At 38.7% G+C, this 20,999-nt stretch overlaps 1 protein-coding gene across 1 annotated transcript in view; it reads left to right on the top strand.

The window, feature by feature from the left end:
- LOC149537928 (vacuolar protein sorting-associated protein 32 homolog 1-like) overlaps positions 1–20,999 on the top strand; it is an 83,469-nt gene that overhangs the window by 29,146 nt on the left and 33,324 nt on the right. Inside the window, exon 2 of the mRNA XM_089799342.1 lies at positions 5,230–5,329. Within this exon, the coding sequence (XP_089655468.1) occupies positions 5,230–5,329 (100 nt within the window). The remainder of the gene's footprint in view (positions 1–5,229; positions 5,330–20,999) is intronic.

The following is a 20,999-nucleotide window of genomic DNA, read 5'->3' as shown; positions in this document are numbered from 1 at the left end:
TTGAAAAGGTCAAAGTTGGTTGAGTTGCTTCCACTTTTTCCTCTGTTTTCTCAACTCCTTTGCCTATAAAAACGAGTTCTCGCTCATTGTAAAAATCATCTTTTGTTGTATGCAAGAAAGCTCTGTTAAACTTGTGCAAGCATAACTTTAATTGTGTAGTACGAATTTGAGAGAAAAGTGAATAAAAGAAGCAATTGGATTCAAAGCTTTGATTGGAAGCAATTGTGATAGAGAAAATTAGAAGCTTTTACTGTAATTTGTGCCTATTGTCTTTAAATCATGTTATTACTGTATGTTCAATAATAGAGCATAGTGAGTTAAGAAGTAATTGGAGTTGAAGCTTTGACTGGGAGTGATTGTGGTGATAAATAGACTAGAAGCTTTGACTTAGCTTGTATTACCATCTCAAATTCACGAAAAATAGAATAGAGATCATCTACTTCTGGAAGTCTTTGCGCCCTAATGGTACTGATTTTTCTTATAAATTAGACAAGCATGACTTAGAGCCAAACCAATACACTTTCAATCAGTCTTTGAGTTTATGTTGGTTTATCGGTATCACCGTTTCCAACTACTAGATAGAAGTGTAGTTAGATATTTCATTTTGCCCATTACTCGCTCCGCATGTAAGTGGAAGCTTTCCTGAAAGTTAAAGATGAAAGAATATTGGTAACACTCCTTACGAATCTCTCAATTTCTTGCTTACCTTGAGTTGATCCAAGGAACGTTGAGAAGGGGGAGCCCTCCCTTTAAGGTAGGAGAGACTTTGTCTCATATTTTGTGGCTGCTCATCCTATTTTGCAATTGGATTTTCACAAGAATGTCGGTTGCAAAATATCCACGCAACAAATATAATTTAATTTTCTTATTAAATTCATAGATTGTGTTGTGTAAGAATGACCACTACCAGTAGTCAAAGTTAAGTCACAGGGCAAGGTGAACGAAGTGATAACTTCAAAACTGATGTAGTATCTCCGTTATGGACATACCACAAGATTATCATAGGTTTCAAGAGGCAGGTCGTACATTTGGAAATGTAATTTATGTTATAGTAAATCATTCAGTAGCTCATATTCGTGTCAAAGCGCATTTTATCTTCCCTATTGGTAAAGGAATAGGATTGTGCAAAGGAAGCTAAGATGGAAAAAGGATGGCTGATGCATGATTAGCAAGATTTATAAAAGAACAAGAAGCTGCTGATTGTTTAGTTAACAAATCAAAGACAAATTTTTATTGACCTTCATCTAGAAAGAGCAAAGTAAAATTGCCCACTGATCATGTTGTGTTCTCTAAACATCTATTCTTGCAAGTACTTATACCAGGACAGGAAGACAAAGAAGTAGAAGTTATTGCCCGCAAAAGAGGTCTATTGGATTCCACATTTAAAATGGAGGCAATAGAGCTTGCTGATCAAGTAATTGCATCTTGCCTTTATGCTAGTTGTCTTCCTTTCAACTTGGTAAGATCACCATATTTTAAGGAAATGGTTGCAACCATCAATAGAGCATTAATTGATTACACTAGTCTTGGGTATGAAAAGGTGTGTACTACTCTTTTGCAAAAAGATGAGATTTCTTTAGAGAAAGTTGTTCAACCAATTAAAACTTCTTGGAAAACTTGGGGTGTAACTATTGTGTCTGATGGATGGAAAGACACGAGAAATTGACCATTGATTAATGTGATTGCAATGCCCCCCAAAGGGGCAATGTTTTTTGGGGCAGTTGATTGTGGAGGAGAAGTTAAGGATTCACAATTCATTTCTAGAATTCTCATTGAGGCCATTGAGATGGCGGGTTGTGAGAATGTGGTCCAGGTGATCACAAATAATCCAAAAAATTGTAGGGGTGTAGGTGCTTTGGTTGAGACCATATTTTAGGACATAATGCACCATACACTTTCTCAACTTGGTTATGCAACAAATTGGCACCCAAATAGATTAGGTGAAGCAAATATTCCAAGAGGAGATACAAATGTTTGTGTAAAACCACCACATGGCACAATCCATATTCAGATCATTCTCCAAGTTGGAGTTGTTGAAGGTAAATTCAAAATTGTAATTAGATAGTTTTATTTATTTATTTAATTTGAATAAGTTTTATGTTCATGTTCAATTATCAAATTGTATATAAGTTTTCTTAATAATTATTGACATATTGTAACTTGCTTAGGTTGCGGAGACCCGATTCGCATCTTATACTGTTTTAATGAGATGACTCCTCAAGGTGCATGGGGCATTGAGCCAAATGGTTATTTCTAGCCAATGGGGTATATGGAAGGCTTCAAATTCAGAGTGAGCCCAAAAGGTCAAGGCTTTGGTCTTGGATGATAGTTGGTGGGCTCGTGTACAATTTGTATTGGATTTGATTGAGCCTATCATGACTATGCTATGCTTTGCTGATATAGATTCACCTTGCTTGTGGGATGTGTATGATGACATGGACACAATGGTAGAAAAAGTAAAGCTTTCCATACAAACATATGAGAATGACCCCACAAAATGTGAAGCCTTATGCAAAAAAGGTCGAAGCAATCATTCATCATCGTTGGGAGAAGATGACTACCCCATTGCACCTTCTTGCATATGCCTTATCTCCAAGGTACTATAGCTAGGAAATAGTTGCTATGCGGATTGAGTTGCACCATATGCGGATGATGATGTTGCTAATGGGCATCATAATGCTTTTGCAAGACTCTTCCCAGGTGATAAAATGCATAAAAGTTGAGGCTAGAATTTATCTTATTTGTTGTTTTATGATGATCATTGTAAATGTAATAGCACTGCCTATACGGTATGTGTTTTCCAAGCGCAGATTTGAATGTGTGTATATTGCATCTAATTGACGATTAATCAAATGCAATAATGTTTAACCAATAACCATAGAGGGATCGTCTATAGATCTATTCAATCTGGCTGAAGTTACAACATCAACACTCCCTCTTAGCTAGGGAGGATAAACACATGGTTAGATATTACCTCAATGTAATATCAGGTTGGCATGATTAAGAATATCCTTGATCATAAGATACTCACATTTAGATATCATCTCATGATATCAAGAGTAATGGCCTCGGAATATCAAGTCACATGATATTCACCAAATATTCAAAAAATGTCCATAGATAATGTATCCCCAATAATACTTACCATAGGAACATTCATGGTTTGTTTACTTTGTTCCTAATCATTTGCATCATTTGAGCAATATCAGTTATTCATCTGTTTATGTTAAGACTCATAAATGTTAATTGTTCTGTGGCTAAAGATGTCAATCAGAGGCAAGGATTTTCGTAAAGCTGAGGGTTTTTCCCAAGATAACTTTTGGTGTTATCTTTTGTGTTAAATTATGGCGTTTTATTTTTGTTACAATTATATACTTCTGGTTATAAAATGAACAATTATTTCACGTCCTGAATTCCAAGGTCAACCAAACACTTCTCTTGGTGAGCAGACCCTTATGCATGCTGAAAATGCTTTCAAATAGCTCAGAAGAGAGAAACATTTGACTAAAATAGGAACAATAGTCTCATCCAGCAATGTGACTCAAGCATAGAGTTCTTCCTGCTACAACACTCCCAATAATGTTCACGATGAAGCTCAAGGGAATCTTATTTCCTCTTGGTTATTGAATTTTTCCCCCTATACACAATCTCATTTGGGCTTTACATCTCCATTGTCTTCAAAGATGCCTCCCCATTTCATTAGGCTTTTGCCCTATGTATGTATATATATTTATAATAGTAGTAATGGTTGTTATGTCTCCCATTCTTAAAATTGCTACTATGAAACAAATTATTACTGGGTGCTCCTTGTTTTCACTAACTGTTGTGATTAGGGTTTCCAATGGGGGACATGATAGAATATCACTGATTTATACAGATTCTGTTAGATAACATGGTTTTCTTTCTATTAATGTTGTTCGTTGCCTTCATAGTTACACCACCCTGGGGGACGGGGGGACGGCGAAACGAGGGGACAAGTTTTCGGGACGGGGGGACAGAGAGGCCTTAATTTGGGGACGGCGGGGGGACGGTGGGGGGACGGCGGCAGGGGACAAGAGCGGTGTATATATTTATGCATATGGTATTTAAAAATGTTAGTTATCAAAATATGTATTGCAATATAGGATGTAAAGATGTAAAAGAGTGAATACTTGAAACATTGCATTGAATTGGAACATCGAACATTAAACATAAATAGTCGAATTTGCAAATAGTGAATAGCAGGATGTCCCCCATCCTCGGTGGAGGTGGTGGAATCTAGTGGCACCGCTGGGGACGGGGAGACGGAGTCCCCAAGTCTCCGGTGCGTTGAAGTCTCCGAGACGTCGGGCAAAAAGGGGGGGGACGCGTCCCCGTGTTACTATGGTTGCCTTCTTTGAAATCCAAATTTTGTAAAGGTTAACTCCTATTTTAGATGCCGAAACTATTTCTGTTGTGTACAATTCACTGTGTATTCTGTAAGGTAAGAGTTCTAGGGTTGGGATTGTTTGCGGAGAACTTGTTCCTTGATACATGTTTTGTGTCAAAGCCTGAAAGTGTTATTTGAATAGACTGGTAGACTTAAAGCTCAGCTATTATCAGCTATTTGTTTCGGGATAGCTTCTCTCTTTATGATTTTTTCAGCTACTATGATCAGCACTGTCTCTCACTTCATCTTTGAGAGACCACTATGCTCCGTGATAGCACGATTCAGTCATTGCTTCCGCATTGGCACTCGTCTACCCAGCTAATTACTGCCTTTTTCACACCATTATCTCCTTTGCGTGGGGTGAAAAGGCCTTCTAGCTCTACTAGATCTACTAGGCATTCTAGTTGCGTCAGGTCCCAGACCAGCTATTTGCACCAATGACATTCCTCTACGAGTGGCCACATACAGGGCAGGTCCTTTACTCACCGACATACATATCATTCAGTGACTGACTTCTTTTTGCCTTGAAAGGACTTCTAGTCTCTTTCTTGGTCGCCTCTCTGGTTCTTTGTTTGCTTTATCTTGTTGTTGTATTTTCTCTCAGACACCTTTGTGTGCTCTTGCTGCTGTCAGCCTTATTGTTGTAATTATTCAGTCCCATAGATCCTTTGTTGGTCTTTTTTTGGACATTAATATCATTATCTTATCTTATCTTATTCAGTAGTTTACAATTCTGTTGCTTGTATATCCAACAATGCCTTATACTACTATTCAGAAGACTTATGATATTCATGTATTTTGAAATTTTGTGGATGTTGCAGACCCTAGAGATGCTGGAGAAGAAAGAAGGAGTGTTGCAAAAGAGAATTTCTGCAGAGATTGAAAAAGCCAAGGAGTTTACACGAGCAAAGAACAAAAGAGGTACATTTAAATGATGTTTGATTGTGCAACCATTGTTTTTTGAGTTAAACTTTCTTTCTTGTAACTTGAACTAACCAGTTTCAATCAACAGTGCACATGTAATCTCTACCATCTTTTTTCAAAATAAGTTCAAGGTTCTATTTTCTTGTTTGATTGGGGCAATTGGAAGCTAGAAAGTTATTTAAGAAATCCTCTTTTTAGTTGAATGTCTAACAGTTTTCTACCTTTGTTTTAACTTACATTTAACTCAATTTCTCCATTTACTTATAAGTAGGTGCTGACCTTTCTAATGCATTCAGTTCTATTCTAATGAAATTATTTTAAATTCTTAAAGGAAATATTTAGGTCAAGTTGTAGGCAAGACTAGTAGGATCCTTAGGCCATGACACATTTTGCATGCATGTAATTCTTGCGAATATGTAAAGTGTATTTTATAGTTTTTCTTTGCTCTCAGCTAATGGAGACTGCATGCTGTCTTCATAATTGGGATGGAAACCTTAACTCTGGGACCAAAGTTTAGAATTTTTCTTTGATAAATAAATGCATGTTGTAATAGATATATGCAATTTGGCTGGAAAATCCTTATTTAACAAACATTGGCAGCTGGGCAAAGCACAAATAGCTGTGGAATTGCTTTTAGGCTATTCAAAGCAATTTTTTTTTAGGGATTTTGGTTCTAGATAAATTACTGTACTAACTATCAAACGCGTGTAGGAAGACTAATATTAACTTCACCAACCAACAGCCAAGTACAAAGGGTTGTATTATACTGTAAACTAGATTGTAGGGTCTATCAATTTAGTAATTTACCAAGAACATATGAGAGAGATCAAACATATATGAGAGAGATCAAACATGAGCGAATATTTGACACAAACTGCAGGTTGTTTTTCCATTTTTCTGGCTATTTCCTTTGTCAATACAATCCCACTGTCTTTGTAGTCCTTATTTTGCAGACATGCATCACAATCATTATCCTTTTACTTCTACTTCTCCCTTAAGATTTCTCTCTGTTTGTGGGAATTCTTGTGCCATTTTTTATCCAATTGAACTCTTCCCGCTGCATAATAAAATAGAATTGATGTTTCATACGACCTTCCTATTTATACCCTTTAACTATGAAGTCACCCTTTCTGTTGTATGCAACCTCCTATGAGCATGTGCTATTTTGTAAATTGTGACTTAGATTTTAATAGGATTGAAACACCACATCCTTTGGTTAACAAGTTTGCAGATTTCTGCTTATGGGGCCATGTCAGATAGTCTTAATAAAGGTAATGCTAACTCCATCAAAAACCTTTAATTTTTTCAATAGCCTAGATAGAACAGGATTTAAAAACTTTGGTAGCAAAGGGAAGCACTTTGTTCTCTATTAGGAAGTTTCATATTGTAACTCTTTGAATCAAAGGTTAGTACATGTTGAAAAAAATTTACCGGTACCTGAGGAGGACTTTTTGTTGGCCCTAGGCCAAATGTTTGGTTGAGTTAGATGTTTTCAATCTACGGGAAAGACAACAATTTGTTATTCTAATTGGGAATGTAAAACATACTCTCTTAATGTTTGCCTTGTTAGCTTTGTTCCTCTTTATGTAATGTCCCCACCTTGAAACCGAAATAAGATTAGCCCTGCTCAATCATAAATTGCAGAAGGTTATTTTGGTGTATTAAGGGTGTTTACCGCATAGGGTAAGAAGTTCAACACATGTATAACATGTTTTGATTCAGAACAGGTATTTTATTCATGTATGCACTTGCAGATTACAATCCGATTACAATGACTACAATAATCAATCATGCTTCCAAAGTCCATCTCGGACGTGTACACATACTTTTCCGAAGGGGTGACTCAAGCGTCACGTGCCCGTTTGGATACTACTCTACCCGTTGGCTACATGATACATTTACCGACAACATCATCCCCCCCAAAAGAAAAGGTCGTCTCCGGACGATAATACAAAAAAATTCATTACACAATTTCATTAACAACAAAATATATTAACTGACTAACTACAACAAGATAAATCTGTATCTGCTACATCACTTTCACGTTTGTCTCATGCCTGCACCAAATTGGTCTCCAAACCACATTGCATTTGTAGCCTCTGCTAACACAATACTGTCTCCTTAGCTGACCTTAATAGCCACCTGTGTTGCTTTCTCTGTTCCAACTCCTGGTTACACTTAGCCAAGTGTTGCCGTACTGCCTTCAACTGGATGATCAGCTCCTCCCGAGCTCTCTATGCATCCACCAAGATAGCCTCACGTCCAACACCTGCTCCAAGTGCTTCACTCATGCCTACTGTCGCAGCTCCAGGTCTCATCAACTGGTCATACTTCCCACGACTGATAATTCGCAACGAATAGGGGTCTAGGGGGCAACGCCCCCAGCGGGGTCGAGGGGCAGCGCCCCTCGCCACTAAGACCAAAATAGCACTTCGAAACCCACAGAAAAATGCACGGAACACACTATTTCTGCAATTTCTCCTAATCACACTCTTTCTGGCAACTACTTATGTCTACCCTTCCCTTTGGCATCATGCATTACTCATTTCGATCTGTTTCAATCTATCGTCGTTTTTTTTTAAAATTTTTATTTATACCCTTTTGTCGTTTTGTGAATAAATGTCACACTGTTATGGCAATTACTGTTCACAAATTTTGCCGGCTTCCATACTGTATGACTTCTACAAATCCTGTGAGCAATTTCTATGGTACGTCTTTATTGGATTCAGCCTCCCAGGTGATGGTACGGCTTTAGCTGTAACTTTTTCTACTTAGTATGGCTTCCTATTTAGCTCTTATATACGGCTTGCTCCTGCTTCTTGGCCACAATCCGTATGGTGAAATCTGCTTCTACTTGTTTGAGACATACGGTCATGTAAACTTCTTCTCAACTCTTCTTAAGGTCATATGGCTTGTTTCCACTGCTCTGCAAGTCCGTACGGGATAGGGCTGTATGGTCCTTTCTTCTACTTCATTATATTTTTTCCCATCACATAAGTCTTGGGTCCATACGGGCATCTAGGGCCGTACGGTCATGTCAAATTTTAAGCTTGCTTTATTATTATTTTCAACATAACTCTGTTTGAGGCCGTATGGTCGTTCAATGAGGCCGTACAGTCGTTCAATAAGGCCGTACGGTCATCTAGGGGGGCCGTACGGTCATCAAAACTCTTACTTTGTTCTTATTTCCTCACTTTGCTTGCTTAGCTTTTTATCATGTTTATTATTATTTTTTTATTTTTTTATTTTTAAAATATTTTCCAATAAGGTTCTTTTGAGACCGTACGGTTCTACCTCATAATTTATTTTCATCCTTCTCACTTGTTCTCTGACTATCACATCTGACTTCTTATTTATTTCCACATACTTTTTTTTTTCTTTTTTAATAAATTAAACTATCCTAACTTCGCTTGAAAATATACACTTCCTGCATATATACATTATTTACAGACATCTTTTCTTCGTTCAGTTGTTTGTCGGCGGAGGATTCTTTCTTTCTTTATATATTTTCAATTTTGATCCATTTACGGCATCTGGTATTTCTTTTTCGTCTAGTGTCCACAATTTAATTGCTCCGTTATACCCAACTTCCCATATCTTGTACGGTCCAACCCATTTAACTTTAAATTTTCTAGGCCTTATTTCATTTCATCCATTATACTTTAGTACTAACTGACTATGTTGAAATCTGTTTAATTTTAAACGCTTCTGACGCCATACCTTCCACCTGTTTTGTGCAACTTCCGTGGCCCATGCTGCATAGTTCTTATTCCTTCGGTACGGCCGCTTTTGTATAGGTACCGCACCTTCGATTAATGGTATCCGGTGGACACATAGCTTTGGTGGTACTCCTTTTAAGTTTTTATACGTCCAAGCTGCTGCCTTCAATACTGGGTACCAATCATCTCCTACAAGAATGTTCTTTGGATTTTCCTCATCACCCAAGTTCATTGTTTTCACCGTCGGCTCTTCATACTTCATCGGTTTATCTTTATTGAACGTATGGGCTGGTGTTTCATCCACCTGCGCTTCTCCTTCCTTCAATTCACTGTACTCCTTCGGAAACTTATGGCCTTCTTTTCCTTCCTCGACACTCAAAATATTGCAACTCAGAAAGACCTCATAGTCTTCCATTTGCCAGTGTAGCAGTCCATTCACGGAATCTAAGTCGTCATCAGTTGACCCTCCTTCCAATCTTAGCACCCCTTCATCATCTGGTTCCATCCTTTTTTTCCCTTCGTCATCATTCTTGCCTTCGCCTTTTGAGTCTGACGACGCTGCTTCTTCTCCTACCATCTGTGTATGCAAATCGATTATAAATCTCCTACCTCCTTTCTCCATTGACAGAGTATTCCTTTTCCAATCATGCTTTACCTTAGCTTGCACCAACCACCCCTGTCCCAGGATGGCGTCATACCAGAGTAACGAGAATCGTGCTGAAATCGCGTGAATTGTCGATTCAGCGATCAGATTCATGCACGTCGATTTTTTTGGTGTCGGAAATCGTGATTGGCAATTTCATTGGGTGAATCACCTGAATTGCATGTATCGGCGATTCACTCAAAAAATCGCCTGAATCGCCATTAGAAATCGCCAAAAGTCGGCTGGCAGCAGCAAGCATGTTTAGTTGGAAATAAAAAAAAAATCACTTATGCTTTTTGCTTTCTTTTTTACCTTTCCTCTTTGTTATAACCCTAAAGGGCCTTCTAATTGTTAAGCATGACTAGAAGAGAGGAGAAGAGAAAAGAAGAACCATAGGTTATTAAAAAAGAAAAAAAGAAAAAAAAAAGACGACAAATAAAAAATGTTTAGAATGCATAACAGATGATGCCCAAGGGAAGGGAAAGACATAATCAGGTAGTAAAACATCAGCAGTTCCCAGAAAGAGTGTGGGATCAGAAGAAAATCACAAAAACACTGTGTTCCAGGTAGTAAAACATCAGCGGTTCCTGTGAGGGCGCTGCCCCCTAGACCCCCAGTTGTTGCGGTTATCAGTCGTGGGAAGTCTAACCAGTTGATAAGACCTGAAGTTGTTGTAGGCATGGAGTGTCTGTAGTGGAGAGAACAACAGAGCAAGCCTTTCGAGAGGGGTGATATGCTTTGAAGCACTTGGAGTAGGTGTTGGATGTGAAGCTGTCTTATAAAAACTCTTTACCCCATGTGGTAAACACAAACTTCTATGTTTATATATGTTAAGTTTCAACTTCTATTTGATGATGTTAAAGTGTGTTTAAGTTATATTCAATAAAGGGTGCATGAAATAAGTCTTAAATTGTTAAAATCTCTACATTTAAAGGGGTTTTTCAAATTTGCCGATTCATCGCCGATTCACCGGCGATTCACCCCTGATTCACGATTCAATTCGGCCGTGCCGATTCCGATATGATTTCGATTCTCGTTACTTTGCGTCATACCCTCTTCTCTTTAATGGAATGACTACAAAATCCAATAAAAATGGTTGTGTCCCAATTGTTACAGGCTGTGCCATCAAAGTGCCCAGGGTTTTATCCCATGATGATCTGTTGTAAGTAACTGAAAGGTGGGTGGCCATAGTGTTGGTTGTCCAAGTTTTTTTCAGATATCTTTCGGTAGCACGTTCACTCCCGATCCTCCATCTACTATTGTATCTGTTAGCACCGTACACAGAATGCCCATCTCCACCACTGCTGGGTGTCTACCTGTCGTAATTGCTAATAGCATCTGTTCTGTTGCTATTGCTGTGGTTGTTTCCTTACTATCCTTTTCTTCCTCCGTCACTCTCGGGGACGGTGTCATATTTATAATAGCCGTACGCAACTGTGGCATGGTGAGAGGAAGATCATTTAATTTAATTGGCACTTCCATTTGCATTATCTGTTTCACCATGTCTGTTCCGCCAAATTTCTATTCGGAGTTTCAGCAGTGTCTTTTACTTGTGACTTCTCCGCTCTCATCTGCTTCTCTATCTCTGTTCGGGCTTTTTGTAACCTCTCCTTCTCTTCTTCCGCATTCAGATATTTTGTCTTCCTCGCCTGCTCCCGTGTGATTGCCAATACGTTCTCATTGCTTGTTTCAATACTTAATAAATTTACGCTTTGCTTTGGACATTTTGAATCTTCATATTGTATTCTACTCCGACCTCCATTGTTATTGTTATTGTTTCCACCCCTTCCGCGTCTATTATTATTTCGATAGCCACCTGAAGTTGCATCATTGCCCGTGTTATTGCTATTGTTTGACGCTTCCTGCGTTAGTAACACTTGCTGGTGTCCTTTTGCTTTCAAGTTAAACGGGCACTCTTTCAGAGAATGCCCCGCCACCTGGCAAATGTCACAAAATTGCTTCTTTGGGCATGAACCTTTCGTATGGCCGTCCTCCTTGCAATCTGTGCACCACAGTTCTCCTTTTACTGTATCCAGATTCTTTTTCAAACTTTTGAATTCTTTCATCATTTGCAGCATGTCTTTTTGTAGCGCTTTCACCTTCTTGTTCGATTCCTCATCACTACTACTACTCTCTGAGGATGAATCATCTGAATCAGAGGACTTATGTTTCTTCGTCTTACTCATCTTCTGTTCACTTTCCAAATCCATGGCACAAGTATAGGCATCGGTGTACGATGCCGGTGGTACTATCTTCATTTTTCTTTTAAGAGCCGACCGTAGCCCCTCCACGAACCACCATTTTTTCAACCCATCCGCTGGTTGACTCTCCATTTTTTCGATCAATTCTTTCAGTCGCCTGGCATAGGTTCGGACTGTCTCATTTTTTCCTTGTTTGGTGCTGTAGATTTCCGCCACTATTTCATTATCATCTCCGAGCAATTTGAATTCTGTTATAAATTTTTTTTTAACATTTTCCCATGTATTAAGTTTTTGAGGACTAGTGTCAGAAAACCAATCTATCGCCACACCCCGTAGGGTCGCTGGAAATTGTCTTACCCAATCATCATCATCTGTCACACCATTTGCCGTCCATATGGTTTCACACGTTTTACAATGTCTGATAGGGTCTGCTGAACCATCACCATGAAACTTGGGTAACTTTTCTTTAGGGTCAGCCATTGTTACTTGTCTTTGATTCTGAGGTACTTGTGTACCCACGCTGTTCTGAGCTCTTGCGCTGTTTTGAGCTCCCGCGCTGTTCTGGACTCCTGCGCTGTTTTGTGCTCTCGCGCTGTTCTGTACAATAGTCTTGTTTCCAACAACTGCGTTGTCTGGTGAGAAGTCTTCAAGTGACATTCTATTCTCCGCTTGTAGCCGTTTGTCCGGTGTATCAAGGCACTCCGAGCCGTACGAGTTGCTTCCCTTCTGTTCGGACACTCTCCCCTTGACCTATACAGGTTAAGGAATTCTTCCCTTGTTTCCTCTACCAAATTCAAGCGTTGTCGAGTTTCTTCCAGCAATTCATCAGCACTCCTCAGCCTACTGGGTGAATGCACTCCCTCCGTCTGTGCCTCTCCACCCCTTCGGTGCCCCTCGGCAATCTGCTGAAGTCTCTGTCTGCGCTCTGCTTGCTGTGTTAAAATTAAAATTTCTTTTGCTGTACTTAGTTTATTTTTATCTTTTGTCTTGTTTCGATCCTTGTTTGGCAAATTCGGCATCAATCTTCATATCATTCCTTCGTTCCAGGTTTGTCTGGCAACGGCGTCAAATGTTTACCGCATAGGGTAAGAAGTTCAATACATGTATAACACGATTTGATTCAGAACAGGTACTTTATTCATGTATGCACTTGCAGATTACAATCCGATTACAATGACTACAATGATCAATCATGCTTCCAAAGTCCATCTCGAACGTGTACATATACCTTTCCGAAGGGGTGACTCAAGCGTCACGCGCCCGTTCGGATACTACTCTACCCATCGGCTATATGATACATTTACCGACAACAAAGGGGCATGGAATCATACACGCCTCATTTTATGAAGTTGACAAGCTCAGAATATTCTTTGGTCCACTGTTGTTAATGGGAGGGGATAGTTACCTACTATTCTAATTGAAATAATAAAGATCAGTCATGGGATAATTTGAAGAGTTATGACTATTGAAGCATTAATATTAAAAGGAGTCCAAACAAGGAAAGGAGGACATCAGTTGATCAAGACATTACTTATTTTCTTTGTGGAAAATGATTTAAAGATTCAATCAATCCGAGTACAAGATCTTTCATGATTATAGAATCAAGAATGAAAAGTGAAAACCCTTGATTTCCATTGCTGAGTTGGGCATGAAAACCCCTGATTCAGGCAGATCTGAAAGCACTTTCAAAGTAGACATGCCTGATGAAATCATTGCAGTTTGAAGAAGATCGAATAGCAGAATTAAAGATTACATTTTTTATTTTTCAAAATGAATTGATCTAAACTACTGTTTTTCGTAAAAAATACTCAACAAATATTTCTCAATCATTATATATCTCATAACATGATTAGTAAGCTACATGCAGCATACAGATACTATTCGCATGACTCAGATAGAGTGCTTCATTTCAACCTATTGATTATCAAAAAGACCAGCAGAAGCATTAGCTGTTTACAACAGTCGCACCAGATCACTCTTTGCTAGTAAAAATTAATGCAGATTGCCGATTTGTTATACCAGGATAGCTAGAATGTAGCTGCTACGGGACCCACTGTAACTTTATACTGCTGAAATTGTCCAGTTGCCATTGAACTCATCTGTGAAGTAATCTTTCCTGTTGCTGGTATCAAAATGAACTGATGGTCGTGCTAAGAGTTGGAACCTCGAGGGTTCCGTCCAGAATTGAAGCCTCCTCCAGGGTTTGCGTCCTGAGAATGCACACTGTGGTTCTGATTTGCAGAGCAAGAAAACAATAATCGATCAAAAGCATAGAATGAATTCTTCCTCATGCCATTCCTCAATTAAAGACCTCAGTGATTTAAGAAAGCAGATTTTCGCTTTCTTCTGATAATGAAAGCCAATTGAGGACAATTGCTAAATTCTCCCCCACATGTCATGTCAAAAAAAACCTACTGAGCTGGCCGAGATAACTTAAGTTACATTAAAAAAAGGCTCCACATTTACGACTGAAAAATAGGAACTTAAGGTGTAGACCCATAATGAATAGCTATGGCTAACCTCAAGATAACTGGGTATTCTTAGTTCCGGGTTGGGTGGAAGCTATTTAAAATAATATATTCTGGGACTTAGGCTTTTTGGCCTCTTATTTAATTGATACTTCCTACCCGTTATTAAATCAATGTTTAGCCCATGGGGTGAATAGGAAATAGGCTAACATGATTATTTATTTATTAGTTAGGCGAGAGGGGACATTACACAAGATTCAAGAGACAAATTATTAGTTTCCAAGCCGAACTATATTGCCAAAATTGCAATTTCTGAATAAATTTATTATTATGAGTTAGGTTAATCGTATTAAACAAAATTAAAAATGTGCTAGAACCGGACATTACACTTTATTAAGATCACTAATATGGACACGTCTATTTTTGTAGATGAATGTAGAATATAGTGAGTGAACAATTGAACATTTGTAACTTTTTTTATTGGACATTTAATTATGAGTTTACTTCTGTAAGTCTGTTAAAGGGATGACAGTGGTAATAGGTACACAAACATATAATCAATCATGAAAAAAAAATGAGCTGTAATAACAAGCATTCATTTTGTTAAAAAAAAAGTAAAAAAGGTTTTTGATGGCCATAGCTCACAAGGATAAAGTATTGGTTGCCACACTGGAATAACACAAGTTGGAGATGCCATTTGGGCCTCTGGCTAACATACAATGAAATTATTCTCCACCTCAAAGTACTTTATATGGCTATGGACATTCTATGATCCCAGTTTAGGGGTAATATACCCGCTTAAGTAAATGTTAAAGCGATGATGCAGATTGTACTAAGATTCACAAATGGACAATATTGGTCAAGGATTTAAAAAATACAACAGTCTAGGTTAACTATAAAGCAATGTTTGGAGAAGCAAAAAGGAAAAACATTAATGTCCACCAATGACCTAAGCAGTTCAATGGGACTAAAATAAAATTACCAGTTACATTTTGAAAGCTATTGCTTTACCACTTGGCTCCCAGACTAATCACCTAGTTGAAGTAATGAGATTACTCCAAGGTCTTACGTTGGCGATTAGTAAGTACTAGGCTCAAAGGATCACCATGATTTCAAAATTTTACACTAAATCAATCCAAACATAATAGGAAATGTAGCCATATAATCCAAATACAAATATAGATAACCATGTTAGGAGTAGACCTCTTAAAGAAACAAATGGCTAATGGAAATCAACATGGAGATCATTGTTGGCACATGCTTGTATCAAAGTGTAGAGTAGAAGAATCAAAGAGCACTACAATATTTTATGCCCAGGGGCAAGGGGATCAAGTTAGACAGTCATAGGAGGGTGCAATTTACTTCCCAAGAATCCCTGTTAATATCCAAGTCCAATGATTTCGTAAAGGAGAAAGAAAGCTGCTTATATGCACCTGATCTGTGGTCTGAAGTAGACGGTCCTTGATTTTAAATAAGAGAATGTCCAACTTTAGAAGAACATCTCTTACAATTTGAGATTGATGATCCTCCAATGCGGAAATAAAGCTTGTAAATTATAATGCATATCTATGCATGTTCTCCCGTGTCCAGGATATGAAAGTAGTGGTACACAAGGATTAGCTGTTCAACTTCCCAACTTTTAGAACTTCATCCAAATTTCAAAACATTTTTTGGCAGAAATTTCCTTGAGAAAGGATCCAATAATCTGCTACACCTGGCCTCAGTTCTATGTCATTTTTGGGAGACTGTTTTTGATTTTTAAATGTTCCTACAAGACAATTTTTTCGCTAGTAATAATGCTACCATTTCAGTTTCCTTGAGAGAATCATATGAATATCATTGCATATTTAATATTTTCGAATACATTTAAGAGACTGCCTTTCAGGTACTGTATCAGAGAGTCAGAGCAGTAAGGGATACATACCGAATTAAGAGCAACCAGAACTTCTCCAATATTCATAAATCTCATCTCTTCCAAACTTATCCTAGCCTCATTAAGGAAAACTCAGAAATGCGATGGATGAGTCACTTCAAATATTTACGTTTGTGGTATTGCTGCAACCTTGACAAACATTGACCATGCTTATCTGCTTCAACTGCATTGTGTTGTGTCAAATGAGATGGATCCTCAGTCTTTATTATGCATTTAGGTTCCTAATGGATACGAAAAGCTAGACATATTCTGCCATTCATTGTGCTGAAACCACTTCTTGCACCTTGTATCTAATGGAGCTACCATTTTGAGTATGTTTTTCTATCCTAATTTTGACAATTTGGTAATTGGTGTCCTATTACGTATTTTTCAAGTCTGTTTTTTTCCAACACAAGCCTTGATCTAGAATCTGTCTTTGCAATGAGTCCAATTACATTTTCCAATCATCTGCTTTAACCTATTACTAATGCTCCTGACCTGATTCAAAATATGTGTTGATGACTGTAAGAAATGCATTCCCTTTTAGTTTACACAGACAAGATACTAGGAACTTTCAAATTTAATGTGATAAGGGGAGAAAAGTGTTGACCTCATTCTTAGTAGCTTTCCAGGTTCCCTCATTTCTGAGTAGTAGGACCCTTTCTCAAAATAATGTTTATTTCAATCTGAATTTTTCCTAGTAAGAGTGTCAGCAAGGGAGCAAAACTTGAGCAAAATTTGAATTTTCGATTTTATGAGTGTAACAGCAGTAGGCAAAGTCAAAAGCAATATGAGATCAGAACAATCTGCGAAGGAGAAGAGGAGAAGATTGGTCAGGCATCTGAAATCATTAAGGCTAGAAAGCATGGTGAGCCAGGGAAAATCCTTGAGCTTAACAAATATATTAAAAAACAATCTTTTTTAATAATCAGTAGATTTCTTTCCTTGTGGAAGTTTAAATTTAATGGCCTAAACTAGGGTAACAAAATTTGTTTCAATATTTGTGGTACATCTCACTTCTCTTGCAAAGGTAAGCATTGGATAGCTTCTAGCTTGGACAGCTCCTCTTATTTTGTTACCCTAATTAGAAGTTTAAAGGAGTCTGCTATGCTTGGAGAGGGCTTCTATAGGCTTGGAGATTGTTGTCGGGAAAACCATACTGTAGCCGATGGGATTAGTTAGTGTCTGAAAGGTTGCGTGACGGTTGAGTCACCCCATCGGGAGATATATGTACATCGTCCGAATGGAATTATGAAGCATCATTGTAATCAGGATTGTATATTTGCTTATATGAATAAAGTACTATTGTGTTCTGTGTTACATTCTAGTCTCTTAATGCAATAACTGTCTGTTTACCCTATACGGTAAACATTTGGTGTTGTAGCCTGCCAAACCTGGTACAAAAGATGTGTTATGAAGATTAATGCCAAATTTGCTCAATAAAAATCGAAAAAAAAAAGAAAAAAGGATGATGTACGCACAACAGGGGAAGCATTAATTCTCACACAACAGGCGGAGCGAAGGCAAAAGTTTCAACAGCTCGCTGATGGGCACTAAAGTGGTGAAGGAGCACGGACCAACAGAGTACATTCACCTAGCAGATTGAGGAGTGCCAAGGACTTGCTCAAGAAGACACGACAAAGATTGAATTTTGTGGAAGAGCTAGGGAAGAATACACAAGGGGGAAGTAGAATGACCATGGTAGACCCAATGCTACTCACGTTGAACACAAGAAGACACCTTGCAGTAGTCGAGATGGATATTCTTGGAACTATCCTTACGGACACCATCGTAGATGGAGGGTTGGGCATAAATGTATTTGCCTGAGGAAACATGGAAGAAGTTGGGACAACCTACCCTATGGCCGCCTATATTCTAATTGCTCACCACTGATCAACACGAAATCATACCTCTCGGAACTCTAATGGCACAACCTGTAATGATCGGTACACAACTTTTCTTACTCGATTTCGTGGTCATTTCGTTGAAAAGGAAAGGGTACGATGCCATCCTCGGAAGGGGCAGGTTGGTATAGGCAAAGGTGAAATACAACTGGAAAAGGAACACTCTGTCCATGGAAAGAGGTCGTAGGTTTGTAATTGACCTACACACCCAGATGGTGGGAGAGGAGGCAGCGTCATTAGACTCCGAAGGCGAAGGAGGAGACGACGAAGGAAAGAAACAAATGGAACCCAACGAAGAAGGAATCCTGAGACTGGAAGGAGGATCTGACGAAGATGACTTGGACTCGGTGAATGGCCTACTCCATTGGCAAAAGGAGGACTATGAACTATTTCTATGCTGTCACATGTTAGGGGTTGAAGAAGGAAGTAAGGGAGAGGAAAAAAACGATTTTCCAACTGAATACAGGGAAGTCAAAGGAGAGGTGCATATAAATGAAATGCCTACACACACATCTAACTGCACTCAAGGAATGTATGGAAAGATGCAAATAGGCACGACTAGCACTAAACCCTAAGAAGTGTAGATTTATGGTACCTCAGGGAAAACTGTTGGGACACATCGTGTGCAAGGCAGTATTAAAGACAGATTCTGACAAGGTCTGAGTGATTTGGGAAATGCCACTTTTGAGAGATGCGACTGAAGTAAAATCATTCCTAGGACACGTAGGGTATTATCGGAGGTTTATTAAGAACTCTGCCAAAATATTTTACCCTCTCGACAAGCTAACTTGCAAGGGAGTGTAATATCCCTATCATAAAATAGATTATTAATCAAACTATTGTTAATGGGCCGATTGATATAATTTATCTCGGACCCATCTTTGTTTTGTTTCTGTAGTATGTGTTGTTGTCGGCTATCTTTGTACACCCTTAGAAAGTTTTCCTCGACGGGTATTTAAGCACAGCTTGTAGGTAGTTGTTATGTATGCATTTTGATTTATTTCTTCGTATTGTGAATTCCTGTTGGAGTTTTGGATTGTTTGCCATTTCGAAAGTGAAAGATCTTCCCTATTTGGCTTGCGCAATTTTGGTGGGATTCAACCCTCACTCTATTCCATTATTGCATGTAATACTCCGCTTAGATCTAGCAAATCGGAGCACCATCTTTTGGCAAATACTAATTGAAGGTTACTTGTGTCTAATTTCCATTATTGTTTGATTCTATCTGATAAATTTGGATCTCTAAGTTTAGATTGCATTATTGAGTTTTTCCTCCATCCGCACACCATTCAGCTTTTCGTACTCCAGGAGAATAGTCAAACAAGAACAATACACCACTATACGACATCCTTTTGTTCCATACAACCTTCCTATTGCATAGTGTAATTGACCGTACGTCCCTCCTGTTGCATGGTATCTTTTGACTGTATGACCTTGTTGCACATCCATCCATTCATGCCATACTTACTCTTCGCCACCTCCATCGTACAGAAAATTGATCCATTGTATGACCCTACCATTTACCACCATACAGACTGTTCTAGCTGCCACCGTATGGCCTGCCCTGGCCACTGTAGGACCTGTCCTGGCCACCGTACAGACCACTCTTATTTCCACTGTACAACTGAACACTAACCCTACACTTCCATTTCCTGTCCATACACCTTCCATTTCCTCTCTACCCACTGTATGACCCCTTTCATCAACTTGGCACAGTGGAAATTAGTGGTCATTGAAGGATAACAGTAGTCATTACGCCTCCTACTGGGAAGTAGATCATTACATTGGTATCAAAGTATTCGATCCTGCTAGCTTGTGGACAGTAAATGAGAGTTTATAGCCGGAAGAGAAGAAAAACCCATTCCGTTGATATAATGGCTGCCGCACCAGAACGCATAGCTGTCGAACTCGTGGCACTACTGAGAGAACTTGTGAGGAATCAGGCATAGATCAATGATACTAGCAATTTATGGAAGAGACTCTTAAGAAGCTGGCAGACAATAAAATATCTTGAGAACAAAATGGTCACAATGTGAACTCGGTGTCGGGTGAAACGAACCCTCATCCAGCACGCTTTTGACCTTCCATGTCTTTTCCCCCACAGACGGAGACACCACCCAGAGGGAAGCAACTGACCTTTGAAGAAATGCAAGAAAAGCTACGAGAAGGTTGGAAGAATACGAATTTTGAGGAAGATATATCCTACCAAGATTATGTAGATTTAAGAATGAGATATTTGGGAGGCGGAAATGGAGGATATTTCAATGATGATATCAGGATGAAGTTGAGTAAAGTAAATTTGTCACCATTTGATGGGTCCGGATCCATATTTGTGCAAGTGTGGGTAATGAAGGGAGATACTTCCATCTTAATCTCATGCCAGAAGAAGAAGCAATTAAATTTGTGGCTTTACACTTGGAGGGAGTTGTGTATGAATGGTGGCATCACGACACCATCAGGCTAGGGCATGATCAAATAAATACCTATGCAGAATTCACTGAGAGATTGATAGGTCAATTTGACAGTAAAGATCCGGAACTCAATTTCGAAGATTTGGCACAACTGAGAAAAATTGGATCGGTTGACCAATACATTGCAGAATTTCAGAAACTCTCTGTTTTGGTCATGGACATTTATGAAAGAAGACAAACAGTACTCTTCATGGACGGATTGACAGAATCACTGAAGGGTTGGGTAAAAGGGTTCAATCTTGCCACCTTGTCGTAGGCCATTAAGAAGGCAAGGAGTATGGCATCATCGACGATGTCATCCTCATGAAGTTACTCACATTCCAAACCGACGGTGTTTTCGAGGGATAAA

The sequence above is a fragment of the Cupressus sempervirens genome, chromosome 9 (genome assembly GCF_028749045.1).
Source record: "Cupressus sempervirens isolate cs-2001-9-10 chromosome 9, ASM2874904v1, whole genome shotgun sequence".
Taxonomy (NCBI): domain Eukaryota; kingdom Viridiplantae; phylum Streptophyta; class Pinopsida; order Cupressales; family Cupressaceae; genus Cupressus; species Cupressus sempervirens.
Note: the sequence above shows the minus strand (reverse complement) of the source record. Positions and strands in the feature narration are given on the sequence as shown.